General features: G+C 46.8%; 1 protein-coding gene across 3 annotated transcripts in view; it reads right to left on the bottom strand.

The window, feature by feature from the left end:
• The window catches only part of XPNPEP1 (X-prolyl aminopeptidase 1), a 45683-nt gene extending 26034 nt beyond the window's left edge, over positions 1-19649 (bottom strand). The window contains exons 1-8 of one of the 3 annotated variants that reach the window (XM_048857832.2): positions 19503-19649; positions 15487-15586; positions 10132-10256; positions 4730-4793; positions 2913-3017; positions 2491-2583; positions 1949-2092; positions 1376-1471 (exon numbers count right to left, since the gene is read on the bottom strand). In XM_048857832.2, coding sequence (XP_048713789.2) covers positions 1376-1471; positions 1949-2092; positions 2491-2583; positions 2913-3017; positions 4730-4793; positions 10132-10248 — 619 coding nt within the window. In that variant the 5' untranslated portion in view covers positions 10249-10256; positions 15487-15586; positions 19503-19649. Of the gene's footprint in view, positions 1-1375; positions 1472-1948; positions 2093-2490; positions 2584-2912; positions 3018-4729; positions 4794-5390; positions 5461-10131; positions 10257-15486; positions 15587-19422 lie in introns of those variants that run through there. The other 2 variants (XM_048857833.2, XM_048857831.2) reach the window with 2 other exon arrangements.
• Between the last annotated feature and the right edge of the window lie 210 nt (positions 19650-19859).

The raw sequence follows: 19859 nt of genomic DNA, 5'->3' as shown, positions 1-19859 counted from the left end.
CGCTGTCCTTAGCCCCTCCTCAGCCCTTTGTTCATGGTCACCCCTTGCACTCGTAGGTGTACTTAGACTGTAACCACCTGAGAGCCGGGAACGAGCATTGTGTCTGTAAAGTGGCGTGCACGCCTTGGTGTCTGTACAGATAAGGACAGAAGGCCGCCATCTCTGCTAATGCAGGTCTCGCCAGAGAAGAGTCCCCGCTTGCTGCTATTGGATGTATTCCTTTCGTGAAACGGGAAGCTCTGCGCTCGGTTTCACAATTCTCGGAGTGAATACAAAGGGCCCTGACTATGCCACGTTGCTGGCGCCAAGTTACTGATTTCCAAACTGAAGCTGGGAATTTGTCAAGATCATTTACACTCTGGAGCAGGTGATGCGGATTCTACAGCCTATCCTAATCACACACCCAAGCCTGGCCTGCTCTCCTACACAGGCGCAGCCCCACTGATGCAGCACCTCTGGTATGGTCAACAATGGGTCATCTGGACCTACTCTGAGGTTTCGAGCAACCCAGATAATATCTATCTTGAGCCAGACCAACAGCGCCCTGGGGCCATTCCATTAGCTCTCGCCTGACCTGCACCCACCCTGGGAATGCCTACTATGCTGGGGCAGGAGGCCAGAATCAGAGGGCTTAAAGCTGGCTACATTGGTTTTGCTACTTGGAGACTCCCCTGCGGGTTGTTTAAGCTCCTTGGCTGCCTGTCCAGTGCAAATGGGAACAGGTGGGGACTAGGATGAGGTCCATTGCAGTCTTGTTTTACGACGGGAGTTAGCAGACTGTAGGGGAAAGGAGATCGGGGGGCTCCTTTTAATAAGTATGAAAACTAGAACTAGGCTTGTGGAAATCACGAGCACATACACGTACGTGCTTAGAAACCACAAATGCTGCATACGAAATGGTGTTGTGTCTATTTGTGTACCCAGAGCCACATACAGTGATGGCAAGGCTTCACAGCTTAAAACAACCTTCAGCTTCCTGGAGCTGGGGGTGTAAGGATATTATATGCTAGAACATTTCGTCTGTCAATTCTTTCCTCAAGCTGCCTCGGTTTTATACATCGCCTTCCTTTTCCTTCTCTTCCGCTGTTTTTCAAGTGTGGTGATTTGTTGTATACACTGGGCCTAAATCTGGTCTATTGCTCTGGATTTACACAGGTGTAAATGAGACCAAAACCTGGCTCTTAGTAAAGAATGGAGACTGCTCCTGACCCTGTCCCATAGCTGCTTCTGATACAAGTTAATCGACTTATAATAAACCCCTCGGGTGTACCACGTGCCTCTTGGCATGGGGTAGATTTCCCATTTCCCAGCCACGAGAGAAAGCTCTGTTGTACTGACAGGGAGATCTGACAACCCACCCAGCCAGGATACTTACAAGCTACCTCATCCAGGGCTGTAACCACAAACCAGAGGACTTTTCTCTCAACCATTTTTGCACGCAGAGCTGCAATCTTCTCTTTCCAGCCAATCCCTGTGAAATACAATACATTTGCTGATTGTGGATGGGTTTGATTCTTTAGTTGCAATTGCTATCACAGCCTAATTTAGTGACTAACAGCAGAGACGTACAGCCATGAAGCCCTAATATAATGAGGCTAGAATTTCCTTGAAGCCAAACATGCAATCTCTGGCTGGTCTTCCTTACTGCTCCTTTATGACATACACCACCAGCTTCAAGCTTTTTCTCCTTTTTCCAGGAACATACATCTGTGTATTTATTACAAACCCATCACTGTAGTATCTAGGCACAATCAATGCTTATATCTGGTTTCCAAAACAAAAAAATCATTGAAGAGAATAAGCAGAGGCTAATTAGATCCTTAATTTAATCAAACAGCACATAATGCTGGGCTGCAGTTATATTTCTCCTGTCACTATGTAAGGGAAAGGAAGAAAGAAGAGAGGCATGAAAATGAATCCACTCAATTCAGGACCGGATCCCACTAACCTGTGTAACTCAGGTCCAGGGTCATTAGAGGTTTGCAGGGTCGCTGGGGGCGATCTACCCAGATTGCATCGATCAGGTTCTCTTTGACTGGCACAAGAACATGGCCAGCACTTTTCAGTGCTTTAGACATCCTCTTCCATTGATCTGCCAAAGGGGAGAGAGCTAAGAGCACTGGCCACAAATGTCTGAAACACAGGAATTCCCTCTGTGCTGGGGATGCTGGCAAAGTCTAAGCTTTCTTCTCCACCCCTGCCCCTTTCCACTTGGTCTCAAAGATGGGAAGGAGAAGAAGAAAAAAAGCAACATCCAGATGTAACAAGCCGTACTGACACACCGAAAGAGGTATCACAGTCACCAGTGGGAAATGAACCAGAGATCTACAGCACCAAAAGCACAGGACTCTAATACTTGAGCTAAAGAGGAACTCTCTTAGCCGTGTAGCAGTAATAGGCTGTAACATGGAAAGCCCATTTGAAACAGCGTGGGCAATTTGGGTAGGCAGAATCTCATCACCCAACCTGCAAAGCATTAAATAAACTAACCAGCTGGAATAATGAAAGGGTCCACTCCAACTTTTGAGCCCTCTGGGAGCACACTCACTAGCCAGTCCTCCTGAGTTGGCGTATCCTTCAGACCTGGATGTGGAAAAGGAGTAAAATGTAGTTCCAAGAGCAAAGAAAAAACCATGCAGAAGAGGTTTCACACAGACCCTTAAATTACAGCACACACTAACATATAAGTCACACTCAAACGCAAGTGCCCTGACGTATCTTAAAGCAGCAGCATCTTGTGCAGATGCCGATCCTCCTATTCCTTTTTGGTTTTCCTTTTAAAAGGCACTATAGTGATCTTAGTTCATTCCCATGCCCTGGCAGTCAATTAACCTGAGTGCATAGAGCACTCCCATACCCTGCTATTTAGTTCTCTATATATTAGTGGAGCAATATCTTGGGCGGCCACCCACCCATTTTCATGAGTGTCCAGTTGCTATCCATTTGCTGTGCTGCCTGCAGGAAGTAGCGTCCATCCGTCCACATAGCTGCTTTTTGCTCGGTTATAATGGCAGTACCTGGCCAGGAAGCAAAAGGGATAAGTAGGTTTGTGGTTCATCGGAACACAGAGGGGCAGATACAGAGGTATTGGATGCATCACAGTTACATGGACTGCACAGGGTTTGGCTGAAATGTACACAGATGCCGGACAGTCTGTATGAAGGCTCAGGTCACAGTTCTAACGTCACTTGGGTGTTAATGGAGATACTAATTGTTCCCCACAACTAAGAGGCAAACTCCTTTGCAGTTCTGGCCAGGCCATTCTACACCAGGAACCAGGTTTGCTGAACTTGCTTTTAAATCTCCTCAGACAAATTCAGTTTAAACACAGCTCAGCCAGTCAGCGTGGAGGAGCTGAAGCCTGGCTTACAAATTATCATTACTAGAGAAACACCCAGAAGCCCCAACTGAGACCAGGGCCCCATTGCACTGGGAACTGCACAACAGAGCCAGTCCCTGCCCCAAGGAGTTTACAATCTAAACAGAAAAGACAGAGTCAGAGAAGAGAAGCATTATTATCCCCATTTTACAGTGGGAAACTGAGGCACACCGGCCCTGGTTCAGCCAGCTACATAAGCAATGGAAACTGACATCAATGGGACTACTCACATGGTTAAGTTAGGCATGTGCTTACGTAACTTGCTGACTCAGGACCAGAGGGATCTAATGATTTGCCCAAGGCCACCCAGGGTGTCTTTGGCAGAGCCAAGAATTGAACCCAGATCTCCTGAGTCCCAGTGTCATACCACATGACCTATTTTCTCTCTTACAATGACTGTGGTCTATCTTACTGCAGCACAGCTCACAAACTCCGGTTCAGCCTCATCTCCACTGGCCAAACACACGCTGACGCTGTCGGAGCCAGAACCCATTTAAAAACAGAGCTTGTATTCAGCAAACACCGCTTGAGCCCGAGCCTGGGCAAATCCTGCCAAGGTCTGACGGTGGAACCACCGCCCTTCTGACCGCAGGGAAGGGCGCCAGGCTGAAGAAAGGAAGGCTGGAATGCAGGATTCGTGTTCTAGAACAGCGCTGCTCCGCATTTCCGTATAGAGTGTTTTCCACAGGAGGCTCTCAAGGCACTTTACAGCAATTGACCCACGAAGCCTCACAGCATCCGCTGTGGAAGTCAGTATTTGACATTAACCCTGATTTCCAGGTGGGAGATGGGAGGCATAGGAAGGCTGAGTGACTCGTCCGCAATTTCACAGCAAGTACATTGCAGAGCCTGGGATAGAAATCTGCCTTCCCAACTTCCAGTCCTCTGCTTCAGCCAAAAGAACATCCCGTGCCTCTGTGAGATAAGCAAACTTTTCCATAAACTCAGCTTCACAGTTCAGTATTTTTGGCACTGGCTTCATTCTAAAATGATTGAAAGCGGCTGACAAACATTGTTTACCATTAATCCCAGCTCTGTTGGGCAACGTACAATCTGTTCATAGTGGCCTCACGTTAGACAACATAAAAAGCAGGCTGCGAGCACCGCATTAAACAGTTAACAGGATTTTGCTTTATGGGAGGTTTGTTCAGGGGTCAGTCATTTGTGAAAGCCCGTTACTACATCGATCTTACATAATTTTCAGCTGGCAGCCACCACATAATTCTGCAGATGCTGAAATGGGAAGGGAACAGTCCAAACATTTTGGTTAGGTTTCTCGTTCCATCCAGCATACATGTTGTGAATCAGATCACTTCTTTTCAGGGGAAATATGCGTTCAGACAACAGTACCTGCAGAGCCATCAAATCCAGAGATGATTGCCCGTCTGCAATCACAGGGCGCGATGTTCTCACTCTGGAATACAGAAGACGCAGCTAATTATTTACATCAGCAACAACAAAAGCAACTGATGACAAGTACATTGAAAAGCTTTGTTTCTCTTGAAGGACGCTGTCAAGAGAAACAAACAAGTTACAAGATCGGGCTCTGCTCCTTTGGAAGTCCTAACAAGTGTTTAAAAATTGTTCCTTTGGGACATTTAAGTATATGTGATTATTTTGTATTTATATCTGCCTGTTTTTTTAAACCTCCAGAACTTTTCTCCCACCAACTTCTGTAAACAGTGAAGTGCTGCAATTTGCTGATATTTATTTCACACTCAGCCTCTCATTTGGCAACAAACAGATCCTGCCTTTGAAGCTGCAAAGTGAGAAGAAGAGAACACACAGGCATTCCTTGATCTTGGAAACTAAAGTATACGGTCCATTAAATCTTTAAATGCCACTATATTTATTGATGTCCTCCAACTGGAGTTTACAAGAAGCCCATTTAGAATTTCTCCTCTACAACAATGCCATTAAAAAGGAGACTGTCAAGGTTGTTAGGCCATAAAACTTTTAAGCCTTTAGGAGATTTTGTAATTAGATACCAAGTCTTTTACTTCTACTTTACCTGTTCAAATCCAGCCCAGGTCAGACGTAACCAGAAGTTATTGGTTACCATTGGATGAGTGCTTACTTCCCTATGTGAAACAATTGGGAGGGGGAAGGGAGAGAGATGGGTAACTTCTGTCAAGATCAAAGTGTCCATATCATAAAACCATCTTAATTAGCATTTTTGTTGTCAATCTCAACAAAAACCCTAAATGACTGAATAGGCTGGGGACACAGAAACTCCCAACGTCCACAATCTGTTGCCAAAAATGGAAGAAGAAAAATTGTTAACCAAGGTGTCCCTGCGTTTTGAAATGGCCAACACGCCCTGTTCTGGGATCTTGTTCAACCAAGATCGAAGGTCAGGATTGCTAAACTTGCCTCTAATTATCAGCATAAGTCAGCAAATCAGCTTAATCCTGGCCAGCCTAAATAGCCTTGGCTCAACAGAGTACCAGTCAAATGATCCAAGAAAAAAGTCTGCAAATCAGCATGGGATTATTCCCTGCCTCCTTGATTCTGCTGCAGCATTGAATAGCCATGAACAAATCAGAAACACTGTAGGGTTATTGTCAAACTAAATGTCATGGGCCCGATCCTCTATTGTGTCTAGCTTCCAGAGCGTGCAGCAGAATGGAAGGTGATCAGTGAGCTGGCTGGAATCTGACCATATGTTTATTTTTTTTTAAATCCTGTACTATGCTTCAAACATTAGTTATTAAACAGAAAAGATTTTTTAAAAATCTGGATATATTCCTCTCTATTCATATGGGGCAGCTCCAAAACCACCTGAGTGATTTAGGAGCATTCATCCCCTTACTTGCAGTGCTTTTAAGTCAGACACACTTCTGAAGATCCCACCCATTTTTAGTTTACTTCTCTTCCCTTTCTCTCAGCTCCCACAATGAGGAAAGACTTGAGTCTGTTTCACTTACATGGGCAGGTATTATCTAGTTAATTTCACTTTCAGGGTCTTACCCACTAACATAAGACTGCAATGTCTGGGTGACAAACACAACAGAGATTTAATGGCTTTATAAAAAACAACAGTGATTTTTCTAACACCCCTCACCCATGGGAATATTTCTCTTGGTCTTAGCTTTGGTAAAACCTTATTTAAAAAAATAAGAATCTTAATTTGAGGAAAAAATCTTCCCTGACAGCATCCCATACAGGGAAACATGCAGGAAACATTTAAAGCGGGGGAGAGTTGAAACTAAGCAAAGGGATAGAAGGGCCTTAAAGTACAATTAGTGGCTTTGAGCAGCATGAGAAGGAAGATGACTTAAGCAAAAGCCCTTTGTAGCTATCTATTTAGGTTCTTACAGAGCCACATCATCACAGTATCTGAGCAGCAGTTCATCTCCTGTTCCGTACAGCAATCCCTACTGTGCTAAGATTACCCAGTGTTTTGTGATAATCATACATGTGCTAAAATTAGCACTGTGCACCTGTGAATGCTGAGCCACTGCACGGTCGAAACAACCCATCTAATTGGAGCTCCTCTTGCAACTGGACTGGATTTTATCCCCACGCAGACCCTAAAGCTGCTCCCCACCACATCTGCTGGGCTGCTGTCCAAACCTGTGGAGTTTTAGGGCCCCATCCTGCAAGCCCTCAATCAAGTGAGCCTTCTTTGCTTAACTTCTTTGAAGTTAATGGTATTACTCACCTGAATAAATGTTTGCAAGGTCAGGCCCTTTAACACTCAGATCTATTGTGCTGAGTGCATTCAGCAGCACTGCAGGTGCATTCCAGCTGTAACGTACAGCAGCAATTAGGTGGGTGGCCCACTGGTTTTACAGGGGTGACCTTGATCCTCTGAGCATTTCAAACAAACCCTGCCACTTACTTGGCAGGTGCATCAGGACCCACATCAGTAATAATACCTGCACTGGTCAGAGCTGGAATAGGTCAGGTGGATGCTGTGTAAAATTCCTCTCCTCCATTGCTCCACAATTCTGCCCATTCATCAGTCCTAAACAACCACACATGCTGTTCCAGTCCGGAGCAGAGGGTGGCGATCCAGTCAACCCAAATGTGCGGGTATGAGCTGGGCAGACATTTACTAGCTGTGGGATACCCCTCTGAAGTGACTGGACCTCACTGTGCTACCTTGCTCACAAGATGCCCTTCCATTCCCTCTGACTTCCTTCCACTGGTTTAGGGATACAAATCAGGCTCAGTGTATAATACACTGTAGGAAATCAATGTAAGTAGCGCAGACATTATTCAGCACTGGCTAAAACAGACACCAATCCAGGATATTGGCAGTCTCTGGAAAGGATATAAATTGGATTCCAAGATTCTAGGAAAAGATGGTTCTGTTTAAGAGCTCTGCAATGTGATGCTGTTGTGAAAAAGGCAAATATCATTCTGGGATGTATTAACAGGAGTATTGTGTGTAAAATACAGGAGGTAACTGTGCTCTATTCAGCACTGGTGAGGCCTCAGCTGGAGTACTGTGTCCAGTTTTGGGCACCACGCTTTAAGAAAGAGGTGAGTAAACTGAAGACAGCCCAAAAGAGCAATAAATGTTATAACAGGTTTGGAAAATATGACTTACAAGGAAAGGTTGAAAGAACTGGGCAAGTTTAGTCTAGAGAAGAAAAAGCTGAGTGGAGATTGGATAACAATCTTCAAATACATAAAAGATTCTTATAAAGAGGATGGTTATCAATTGTTCACCAAGTCCACGGAGGGTAGGACAAGAAATAATCAGCTTAGTTTGCTGCAAAGGAGATTTAGGTTCAATATTAAAAAAATGCTTTCTAACTATAAAATAGTTAAGCACTGGAACAGGCTGTGGAATCCCTGGTGTTGGACGTTTTTAAGCATAGGTTAGACAAACACGTCAGGGGTAGTCTAGGGGGGACCAGTGGATGGACTTGAGGTTCCTTCCAGCCCTCTGTTTATATGCTTCTGTGCTTCTACGTCTATGGAACTGAAAGGACAAATAAACCTGGAAAGCTAGGGATTCTGATTAGGTCTATAATACAATGGGGAAAAAGAAAACATTTTAGCCTTGGTAGGGAACCTGACATTAAAAGCCCTGCAGGGATCTTAGAGCTTACATGGACGAGTTGCTGCAACCTACTGAGAGACCTCGATTCACATTAACGCCCAGGAGAGTTAGGGCACTCAGCATGTCACAGTATCAGGGCCCTAAAACGTCAGCAAAATGCAGGTACTTTGAGCAACCAAGAAATGGAATAAAATTCCCCCCCATCTTAGGCCTTATCCGAATTACTGATTTCCTTCTATTTCAGTCACTGGTGGTGCTGCACAAGTGTGAGTCCCGAATGTAGAAAAGCAAAGCTAGTAGTTGCATGGATGTTGTGAACCCCTGCTTAATGTCAGGATATACCGTGCTGTTGGAAATTGCACCTTATGGTGGTTTACCTGGTCTATCCTGGGGGTTTGTACTGGTGAAGCTCACCAATGGCTGAAATTGGGGCAATTCCCCACTGCTGACAAGACCTTGGCAGAGGCAACCCACCATGACACATGTGAGTCATGAAGCTGTATAATTAGCATTTTTATTAATCAATTCCATTCAGACTGTTTCATTCTCTGTAGAAACCTGATGAACTTGCCCAACAGGAAGCAGGGATGCAGGGTTGTTTGCATTACTGCATTCACTGTAGCAAAGACCAAAAGAGAAGGAAAAAAAAAAAAATCTGAAATCCTGCAGGTCACATTCCTTAACTCACGTGACCACAGTTCCAGGGTAGCAAAATGTAACTGGAGTTACATACGGACAGAGAGGTAGCTTCAGGCATGAACGGCGCAAACTGTAGCAGCTGCAGGGGAGCCCCTCACCCACTGCACAGAACTGAGGAGCTGATCTATTTGAAGGGAAACGTGTGAAGCGCGTTTTCCCAGGGCACGGCCACGTTCACCACTGCCTTGCACCTTGTGTCGTCACGTGCACCTGTGCAAAAAGGGTGTGAAACACTCTGATGTGGGAGCATTTCACACCCACTTTGCACAGGGGTAAATTCCAACCCCAACTGTGGGAAGGTGAGAGAGGTCAGGCCCTCTATTTTTGAAAATGGCTGAGGGAAGACGATCCCCTCTGACCCCCAGGAACTCTGACATTCTCTAAGCAGAGCTTGCGTGAAGACTGAGGATACCGCCTACACACATTTATGCAGGCAAGAGGGGGTTCAACATTTTAAAGTTGCCTTGGGCTAAACAACTACAACAGATCAAGACAATCTTAATATTCTGGAGAGAGCCAAGTATTGCAGCAACCATGATAATTAAACACCCATGCAGCGGGCCCCAGGGTCACCTTCTCTGACTGGCGCAGAGAGGAGTAACTCTGGGCACACAGGGATCCCAGGTCTGCAGATGGGAGGGGACCGGGGCCTCTGCAGCATGCTGCCCTCCCCACGGCCACCCCAGAAGCCCCTCCATGTGAGAGCTGCAGGTTAGGGCTCCCTAGCTCTGGAAAATATACTAGAAGGCCCAGGATGGGAGCAGCCATTTCTCTGGTACTCTCCCCTCTGTAGGCCATGGGCTTCCCTGGAGAAAGTAGAACCAGCAATGTTGACTTCCTACAGAAAAATAAACACTGACCATCAGAAAAAAAGACTCTAGAAACCCCATCTACAGCACCCCTTTGCATCATTCCCCAGCTCACCAAGCTTTTATATTGCAATTATTGAAACAAGCAAACCAAAAAGTAACCATAGCCATCTATGGACTTCTACTTTTCTTCTAGAAGGAAACATCCTTAATACTGAAATCTCTACCTGGTGTGCATCTCCAGATGGCACAATATAGGCTTGGATGGGCTCTGTGACATACTTGGAGGTCTTCATCACCTGTCGCAGCTGCCTGAGCAGCTCTGTAGTAATCTTGGGACTCATATTCCTACCTGCAATACAAATTCAGCACCCTGTGTTAGTATGTCTACACCAGCCCCTGTGGATTGTCAGGGCCTGATCCATTTCCCATTGAACTCAGTGGCAAAACTTTGGTGTCAACAGGGCAAGGATAAGGCCCCAGAATTCTGGTTTCAAGCTTCTTGCCCTCTTGTTTTCCTTGTTGTTTCCCATTTTGGTTCTTTGGCCAATGTTAAGGCTGAGAGATGAGGCTTAATCCATTAGGGCAGATCTTGCAAACACTTGTGCAAATTTTTTCTCACATCTTTAAGTTACTCATGGGTAATTGTGCGATACACTGGCCTAGCATGTATGATCTGCACGTCTAGGGGCTGGCACCAACCCCTTTTTAGCTTCTCCTTTAGCTCCGGTGGTAGACTTCTGCAGTTCTGATGTCAAAGTTTCCAGGTTCAATTCCCATTGTGGGTCGTGGTGTCTGCATGCAGCCACGGTTTGTTACACATGCAGGAATGAGCCCTTAGTCCTTACCTCACCTTGCTGTGCACAGACACTGTAGTTTATATTCTCCAGGAGCACTGACTGCCCTGAGCTGCTCTGCCCATTAGCTACATCCATACCCTTAAAAGTGCAGTTTTCTGGCTTGAGCTGCAGCGCAGTGGTGATCGTCACAGTTTGCATGGCATTGGACAGTGAAGGAAATCCTGTCTAGTCTTTCCTTAACCAGATGCATAGTGGCTGCTATACAAGGTCTCAAATGGGGATAACAGGACAAGAAAGGGGCAAAGGGGGGGATGGGAGACGATGTCTTGACGGTCCCAGTCAAGAAGCAGATGAGGGTATAGACCATTCAATATGAAAAGGTTATCCACCAAGGCACTCACGTTGGTGCATTATTTACCCTCACATTCTATTTCGGGCATCCCAATTAAAGGACATTTTGAAAAGAAGATTTATCATCCAATAAATCATAGAATCATAGAATCATAGAATATAAGGGTTGGAAGGGACCCCAGAAGGTCATCTAGTCCAACCCCCTGCTCGAAGCAGGACCAATTCCCAGTTAAATCATCCCAGCCAGGGCTTTGTCAAGCCTGACCTTAAAAACCTCTAAGGAAGGAGATTCTACCACCTCCCTAGGTAACGCATTCCAGTGTTTCACCACCCTCTTAGTGAAAAAGTTTTTCCTAATATCCAATCTAAACCTCCCCCACTGCAGCTTGAGACCATTACTCCTCGTTCTGTCATCTGATACCATTGAGAACAGTCTAGAGCCATCCTCTTTGGAACCCCCTTTCAGGTAGTTGAAAGCAGCTATCAAATCCCCCCTCATTCTTCTCTTCTGCAGGCTAAACAATCCCAGCTCCCTCAGCCTCTCCTCATAACTCATGTGTTCCAGACCCCTAATCATTTTTGTTGCCCTTCGCTGGACTCTCTCCAATTTATCCACATCCTTCTTGTAGTGTGGGGCCCAAAACTGGACACAGTACTCCAGATGAGGCCTCACCAATGTCGAATAGAGGGGAACGATCACGTCCCTCGATCTGCTCGCTATGCCCCTACTTATGCATCCCAAAATGCCATTGGCCTTCTTGGCAACAAGGGCACACTGCTGACTCATATCCAGCTTCTCGTCCACTGTCACCCCTAGGTCCTTTTCCGCAGAACTGCTGCCTAGCCATTCGGTCCCTAGTCTGTAGCTGTGCATTGGGTTCTTCCGTCCTAAGTGCAGGACCCTGCACTTATCCTTATTGAACCTCATCAGATTTCTTTTGGCCCAATCCTCCAATTTGTCTAGGTCTTTCTGTATCCTATCCCTCCCCTCCAGCGTATCTACCACTCCTCCCAGTTTAGTATCATCCGCAAATTTGCTGAGAGTGCAATCCACACCATCCTCCAGATCATTTATGAAGATATTGAACAAAACCGGCCCCAGGACCGACCCTTGGGGCACTCCACTTGATACCGGCTGCCAACTAGACATGGAGCCATTGATAACTACCCGTTGAGCCCGACAATCTAGCCAGCTTTCTACCCACCTTGTAGTGCATTCATCCAGCCCATACTTCCTTAACTTGCTGACAAGAATACTGTGGGAGACCGTGTCAAAAGCTTTGCTAAAGTCAAGAAACAATACATCCACTGCTTTCCCTTCATCCACAGAACCAGTAATCTCATCATAGAAGGCGATTAGATTAGTCAGGCATGACCTTCCCTTGGTGAATCCATGCTGGCTGTTCCTGATCACTTTCCTCTCATACAAGTGCTTCAGGATTGATTCTTTGAGGACCTGCTCCATGATTTTTCCAGGGACTGAAGTGAGGCTGACTGGCCTGTAGTTCCCAGGATCCTCCTTCTTCCCTTTTTTAAAGATTGGCACTACATTAGCCTTTTTCCAGTCATCCGGGACTTCCCCGGTTCGCCACGAGTTTGAATAGCTCAGGATTTCTTTTACCGCGGGCACCCATCCCTTCTGGCCCAGAAGGCCCCATTACCATCTTGTCTTGAGCATTTGTCATGCAGTGAATCCCCACCTGTTTTATTGTGTTAGCAAAAACAAACATAGCTCAGGCAGAAGTTACGGGCTTGATGCCGAGATTAGTGGGTGAGGTTCCCTGGCCTGGCTAAGGCAAAAGGTGAGACCCGGTGATCATAAGGGTCCTTTCTGGCCTTGAAACCTGTGGGCAGGTCCACACTATAGGCTTGCATCAGTGCTACTGCAGCACTTCTGGGGAAGAGCTCTCCCGTCAGCTTAATAAGTCCACCTCCACGAGAGGCAGTAGCTACGTGGGCAGGAGGTAGGGTTTCCAATTTTCTAATCACAGAAAACTGAACACCCTTGCCCCGCCCCCCGCCCCAAGGCCTGCTCCCCGCTCACTCCATCCCTCTGTGACTCGCTCTCCCCCACCTTCACTCACTTGCTCATTTTCACCAGGCTGAGGCAGGGGGTTGGGGTGCGGTCGGGGATGTGGGCTCTGGGCTGGGGCCAAGGATGAGGGGTTTGAGGTGTGGTAGGGGGCTCCGGTGATGGGGCAGGGGTTTGGGAGGGGGTGAGGGCTCCAGTCGGGGGTACAGGCTCTGGGGTGGGGCCAGGGATAAGGGGTTTGGGATGCAAGAGGGGGCTCCAGGCTGGGGCTGAGGGGTTCAGAGTGTGGGAGGGGACCCAGAGCTGGGGTAAGGGGTTGGGGCGCAGTGGGGAGAGAGGTGTGGGCTCCGGGACGGAGTTTGGGTACAGGAGGGGCCTCAGGGCTGGGGCATGGGGTTAGGAGGGGGTGAGCCCAGCGTTTACCTCAGGTGGCTCCTGGGAAGCAGTGTCATGTCCCTCCAGCTCAGGGGTGGCCAGGTGGCTCTGTGTGCTGCCCCCGCCCACAGGCACAACCCTCAGCTCCCATTGGCCATGGTTCCCAACCAATGGGAGCTGCGGAGCCAGCGCTCAGGGAAGGGTCAGCACGCAGAACCCCTGTGACCATCCCCGAGCCGGAGGGACATGTCGCTGTTTCCAAGGACCTGCGCAGAGTCAGGTAGGGACTCGCCTACCAGCCCCACTGCACCACCTAACTGGACTTTTAACGGCCCAATCAGCGGTGCTGACCAGAGCTGCTAGGGTCCCTTTTCGACCGGGTGTTCTGGTCGAAAACCGGACAATGGCAACCCAAGTGGGAGAAGCTCTCCGACTGACATAGCTTTGTCTACACAGGGCAGGGGGTTAAGGTTGGTATAACTACATTGCTTCGAGGTGTGGATTTTTTACACCACTGAGCAACATAGTTATACTGAAGTAAGTGGGTAGTGTAGACCTGACCTATGAAACAGGCACAGACATAGAATTCTGCATAGGACATTTCTGTCTCGAACTTCAGTTAGTTCACACAGTGCATCTCCCTAGGGCTGGTAGTGGAAAATAATGGCACACAAGAGATGGGTCTTAGTTAGTCACATTTTTGTCTACCCGATCTATTTTTAAAAGTCCCAAACACTTATTATTTTAATGTACAATTTCTACTGCAGTAGCACTTAGAAGCCCCAGCTGAGTTCAGGGACCCATGCTTGTCACTGCACAAACACATAAGAGGAGATAGTCCCTGCCCTAAAGAGCTTACAGGCTACATAGAAAGACAGGGGGAAAAAAGGGTGGGAGAAATAAAATAGTATCATCTCCACTTTACAGAGAGAGATTTGAGATTCAGTGATTTACCAAAGATCACACAGGAAGTCTGTGGCTGAGTCAGGACTTGACCCAAGAACTTCTGAACTCACTCCAACATCTTAATCACATGATCATCCTTCCTCTCCTAACCAATGGGGACAAGCCACATGTGCTCCTTGTGAGCTGTTCTTCTGCCTGTCTGCAGCAGAGCATAGTATTTTTATTTTACAAATATATTTCTGAAGGAAAAAGGAGAAAACAAACCCCAAATGCTAATATGCACCATGGGTGAAATCCTGGTCCCAACAAAGCCAATGGCAAAAACCCCATTGACTTTCAATGGGGCCAGGATTTCACCCTCTAGCTATTTCCATAGCAAGCTTCCAAAGCTATATACTGTTTCTACACGGTGGTGTACAGTGATCTTATTCTGATCACTCTTTTCTGTCTCATGTAATGAGCTTATCATTTCCCTTCACTCATGATAGATGTCCACAAGAAGACAGAAACAATCTGACCGTCAGTTAGAAAAAGAAAGAAAACCCTTCCCTTAACTCGTAAGGGCACAGTTCCCTTTCTAGGCATGTGCTTTGTCCCCACGAGCCTGAAATAGAAACTGATGTGGTACACTGATTACAGAAGCAAAGAACAAGGGTTTGATTAACTGCTAATGAATCCCCCAAGTGACAAGCGAAAGATTCTGAAGAAGGCAGGAAGGACTGTCCCCAAGCACGACCCTAATAAAGTCTGCACTGCAATATTAGAAACTCTGAGATCTATTAGCAGTGAAACCCATATTAAGGATGCCATCAGTAACTCCTGCTTTCTAAGTAACTATTTTAAAGTATCCCCAAGGTTTCCCGTAGAATTCTTTTCTTTGTTTCCTTGGGGGGTCACTTAACCTGGTCACTCTATTTTTAAGAGCATAGCTGACCTTTCCCCTCAGCAGTAAATATAAACATGTGTTAAGTTAAAACCACTTCTCTATAATTATTTACTCACTCAGTGATTAAAACCAAGCAGCACTGAAATTAAAGTAATTGTCCCACTAGTGAAAGATGCAACCGAATCCTCCGCCTTGACATTTCAAAGCCATCAAATAACTGTAGCCACATTACCTGCTCTCTGTAGCTTTCCCCTCAAGTTCTGATTCCTCTTGCCTTTGATGGAACAAATACCAGTTGGCCCTTTGATCTCCCTTAATAAGCTCAGCGTTGCCTGAGAAAGCAAAGGGCAAACATTAATGGTCTTCCAGACTTTGGCCACAGTAAACTTTCTTATCCCACAATGCATAGCTTTGAAGGCAAGAATGTTACAGTGCAGGAAACTTCCACCTAAGATTCTAGACCAGAGATGCTCATACTATGGTCCATGCACACTGGTGGTCTGCATAGCACTTAATGGTGGTCCATGGACAGTTGGAAGCTCAGAAGATGCATCCTCTTTACATCCAGCTTCTATTATACTGCAAGAAAAGCAGCTAAAAAATACATTAAGACTGGGATTTTCAAAGAAGTTTAGTGAAACAAAGACACGCAACACCCACTGAATTTCAGTCTCAGCTTCAACACTTTTTTCAATACTCCTTTTCTCCACGTAAGTAACTGCTGTAGTTATTACGTAGATGTTATGGGATTGTGAGGAAGGAAGGAAGTTCACATCCGTGACACATGAGCTCTAGTAAGATGGTCTCGACCCTATGAAAAGTACGACATACCCTGTGCTAGCTCTCTCATACTTCTCTTGTGTTAATCTGTTGATGGATACACTGTACAGTATACTGCTGGGGCAGCATGTAATGTCAGTGACCCCACAGATAATGTATTCAGTCATCAAGCTATAATAGTTTAATCCTCGGCATTCATATAGAGCTTTACACATTCAAAGCATTGTATAGACATTAAGCTTCACAGCAAGCCCATGAGGTAGATTAGTGTTCCCTTCCCCGTTTTACAGTGGAGAAACTGAGGCAGAGTTGCAGTAACATCAGTAGGGCCAGTCAGCGAGTCAGTGGCAGTCAGGACCAGATCTCAGGACTTCCTAGTGCCCAATGCAGTGTGCATTCTTCTAATTTAAATAATCAAATAGACAAACCTCTTTTATGAAAATACTAAACCGGCATCTCTAATCTATGCTCAGCAGCAGATTTCTCTTTATGAAGCCTGCTCTTGTTTAGAACGTGTGTGTAGACATGCACTGACAGCTTAAACATACAAAGCAAGTTTCTGTGCAGAAAAATAGCAGATCCGATGCTTGTCTTCTATGGAGGGTTATATCATACAGCTTTATTTTGGAAATAACTCATTTTGGATGAAAGAAACAAAGAAAATTGGGACAAATCATATTTTCCTGTCATAAAAGATTTTAGTCTAATATTATCCTTGGTCAAGTCATCTATAGATTTTTCCTATCTTAAGCCCATTCTGTCAACTGACAGCACCAGGACACTATTCATAAAATGAGAGACAAGATAACTTATCCTACCACATTAAGCAGGTAATGTTTGAATTGCAATCTTGCATGTCTAGCCCCAATATATGGGTTATGTAATAAATCTAATATTACTGAAGATTTGTTTTTAATTTCTATTCAGAAATTCTGATTTACCAAGTATTTTCTGTGTGCAAGACAAAACGTAACAGTATCTGTTTGCACAAATGCATATGACACAGCAGGAAGTTCTGTCACTGTGGCTCTGATCCTGTAGACATTTTGTACAGGCTCAACTTTAAACATGCAAGTAATTTCACTGAAGTCGGTGACTGCTCACAGGCTTAATGTTGAGCCCATGAGTAAAGGTTTGTAGAAGCAGAGGATAAGTTCATGTGTCTACAGGATAGCACATAGGTTAGAGGTGAGCCTAAATTTTCAAAAGTGATAAGTGATTCTGGGGTGCCCTGCTTAAGACCCCTTACAGGGGACAGATTTTCAGAAAGCGCTGACCACCAGCCCTCAGGCTTCTTTAGACCATCTCAAGCAGGGGCACTGGAACTAGGGGCTCAGCACTTCCCTCCACCCTGGCTTAAAGTAATAATAGCAACCAAATGCAGGGCTTCCAAGCACCCCCTCTGTAAAATTGTTCCAGCCCCCCCCCCCGATCCCAAGTTGTGCACCCAAAAATTTAGGCACCCCAAAACCACTAGTCACTTTTGAAAATGTACACCATGCTATTTACCTTTTATTATTGTTTTATGCCAATGACTATGAAATTAAAAATAAATGACAGCCTGCTTTTACCAGTTTAAAAACTATATTTTTTTTCTGAGTAGCAATATTCTGTTAATGAATAGCTGTGAGTAGCTGGGACATGGAAGAGGGTTAGGATTGTTGATAAGACATGGTATAATCTGTGGGTTATAAAAAAATGAAATGCACACAAAATATTGACGTTCACATTCTAAGGCAGAATCATAGAATATCAGGGTTGGAAGGGACCCCTGAAGGTCATCTTCATTTAGAAGGACACTGTCTAAAAATAATAATTCTGGGACTATTACCATTGTCAGTTCAAATGGTGTATTTATTCCATGCCCTAGATGAGGGGTGGGCAAACTACAACCCGCGAGCCAGATCCAGCCCATCAGGGCTTTGGATCCGGCCTGCGGGACTGCTACTCCCATAGCGCCGCGGGCCCCGAGCTGCTCACGGAAGCGGCCAGCACCATGTCCCTGAGGCCCCTGGGGGAGGAGGGGCAGAGGGCTCCGTGCACTGCTGTCGCCTGCGGGTACCTGCCCCGAAGCTCCCATTTGCCGCAGTTCCCCACTCCGCACACTGCCCTCACCTGCGGGTACACCCCCAATGGGAGCTGCAGGAGGTGTACCTGCAGGCCCTCTGCCCTGCTTCCCCCAGGCCCCAGTGCATGTTGCTGCCAACCCGGAGCCGCTCCAGGTAAACGGCGCCGGGCTGGAGCCCGCACCCCTCCCGCACCCTAACCCCATGCTCTGAGCCCCCTCTCACACTCCGCACCCCTCCTGCATCCCAATTCCTTGCCCTGAGCACCTTCCTGCACACTGCACCCCCTCCCACACCCTGCATTCCCTCCTGTACCCCAATCCCCTGCCCCAGACCTACATTCATGACCCCGCATGCAATTTCCCCACCCAAGTGTGGCCCTCGGGCCAAAAAGTTTGCCCACCCCTGCCCTAGATATTCTGTCTTTTTGTTCTGTGTACAGCCTTGCTCCATGACTGGGGTTCCGAGGCATTATGGCAATAGAAATAGTAAATAAATAATAATAATTAATAATTCACACCACATTCATCCTCATGATAGCTGAGCCTCAGGGATAGTGTTTGTCATAATCTAAATGGAAGGCTGCTATTCTTCCATGGGGGCAGGACATACCTGGGATCTGCACTGACTATAGCCCTTTAGAGAAAATCGATATCTAGCACTAAGCTTACAAAATATATATATATCAGCGATGTGTGGTCATCGGTGCCAGATTGCCCAACTACACCTAAAATATACTTTCATACCGATACGCACACGTGCTGTCTAAAACTTTGGTATTAAAAGGGGCTATATATTAATAAAATGTAGCAATCTAAAACCCCTTTTCTGGTCTACAGAACGTTGCTAAACCAAAAAAAAATAAAGGCTAGAGCTGAAACTGGCAACGTTACCAGCAACTGTTACAACACCCCCCTCCCCTCCCCTCCCTCACATAAACCCTATACACAGAGGGTGTCCAGACTTCCCGAGGCACAGCGTCTGCCTTCTTTAGCCCCGCAGGATCTGACTCCCATACATCAAGACTTCATGCTTCGGCTCCGCATTCCTGTTCCTCGGTGTCTGGGCAAATGAGCCTGAAATGCAGCACTCTGAAGTAGGCTCTGTTTGGGCAAGACACCCAGAAGCCGGATTTATCTAGCCAGCTGGGCAAACCTGACAAGCCGAAAACACCCCCCCAGGGCAGCACCCCTGGGGCTTTTTGCACACATCGCCCTGCACTGGATCCTGTCTGATTGTTACCTTTGACCCCCTATTTAGCACCATCAGGTTCTTCCCCCCCTGCCCTGCCCTGCAGCCCTCTCAGCTCCCCCTCTGTGCACCTGGCGGAGGGCTTCAGACGGTGCCCTGCCCCCTGCGTGCACAGGATGCGGCTGGGCTTTGCGCCCCGCAACTGCCCCACCTGAGATTGTCGCCGCTTCCTGGAGGCTGCCCCGGCAAAATTGACGTCCCAGCCCCACGTGGGCAGCCCGGGCGGAAGCCAGGGGTGGAGCGAGCCCCTTGCCGTGACGTCACCAGAGCCGCCGCTTGCTCCCCGCTGCTGACGTCAGGAGGCGTCAGGCCGGCTCCCGGTGGTTCGCGGCCTGACAGCTGCCGGCGGGAGGCGGGGCGCGGGGGCTCGCTGCTTGCGCGAAACAGCGTTGGCGGGGCCACCCCTGGCCGCTGCAGCTATTCATGGCGGTTGTCTCTGTCTCTGTCTCTCTCTCTAGAAAGAGCAGCAGGGCTGTTCCAAGGAGACCTGTTGATTTAGGGCCAGCAG

This window comes from Caretta caretta, chromosome 7 (genome assembly GCF_965140235.1).
Source record: "Caretta caretta isolate rCarCar2 chromosome 7, rCarCar1.hap1, whole genome shotgun sequence".
Classification (NCBI taxonomy): domain Eukaryota; kingdom Metazoa; phylum Chordata; order Testudines; family Cheloniidae; genus Caretta; species Caretta caretta.
The sequence above is the reverse complement of the archived record's forward strand: the minus strand, read 5'-3'. Positions and strand labels throughout refer to the sequence as shown.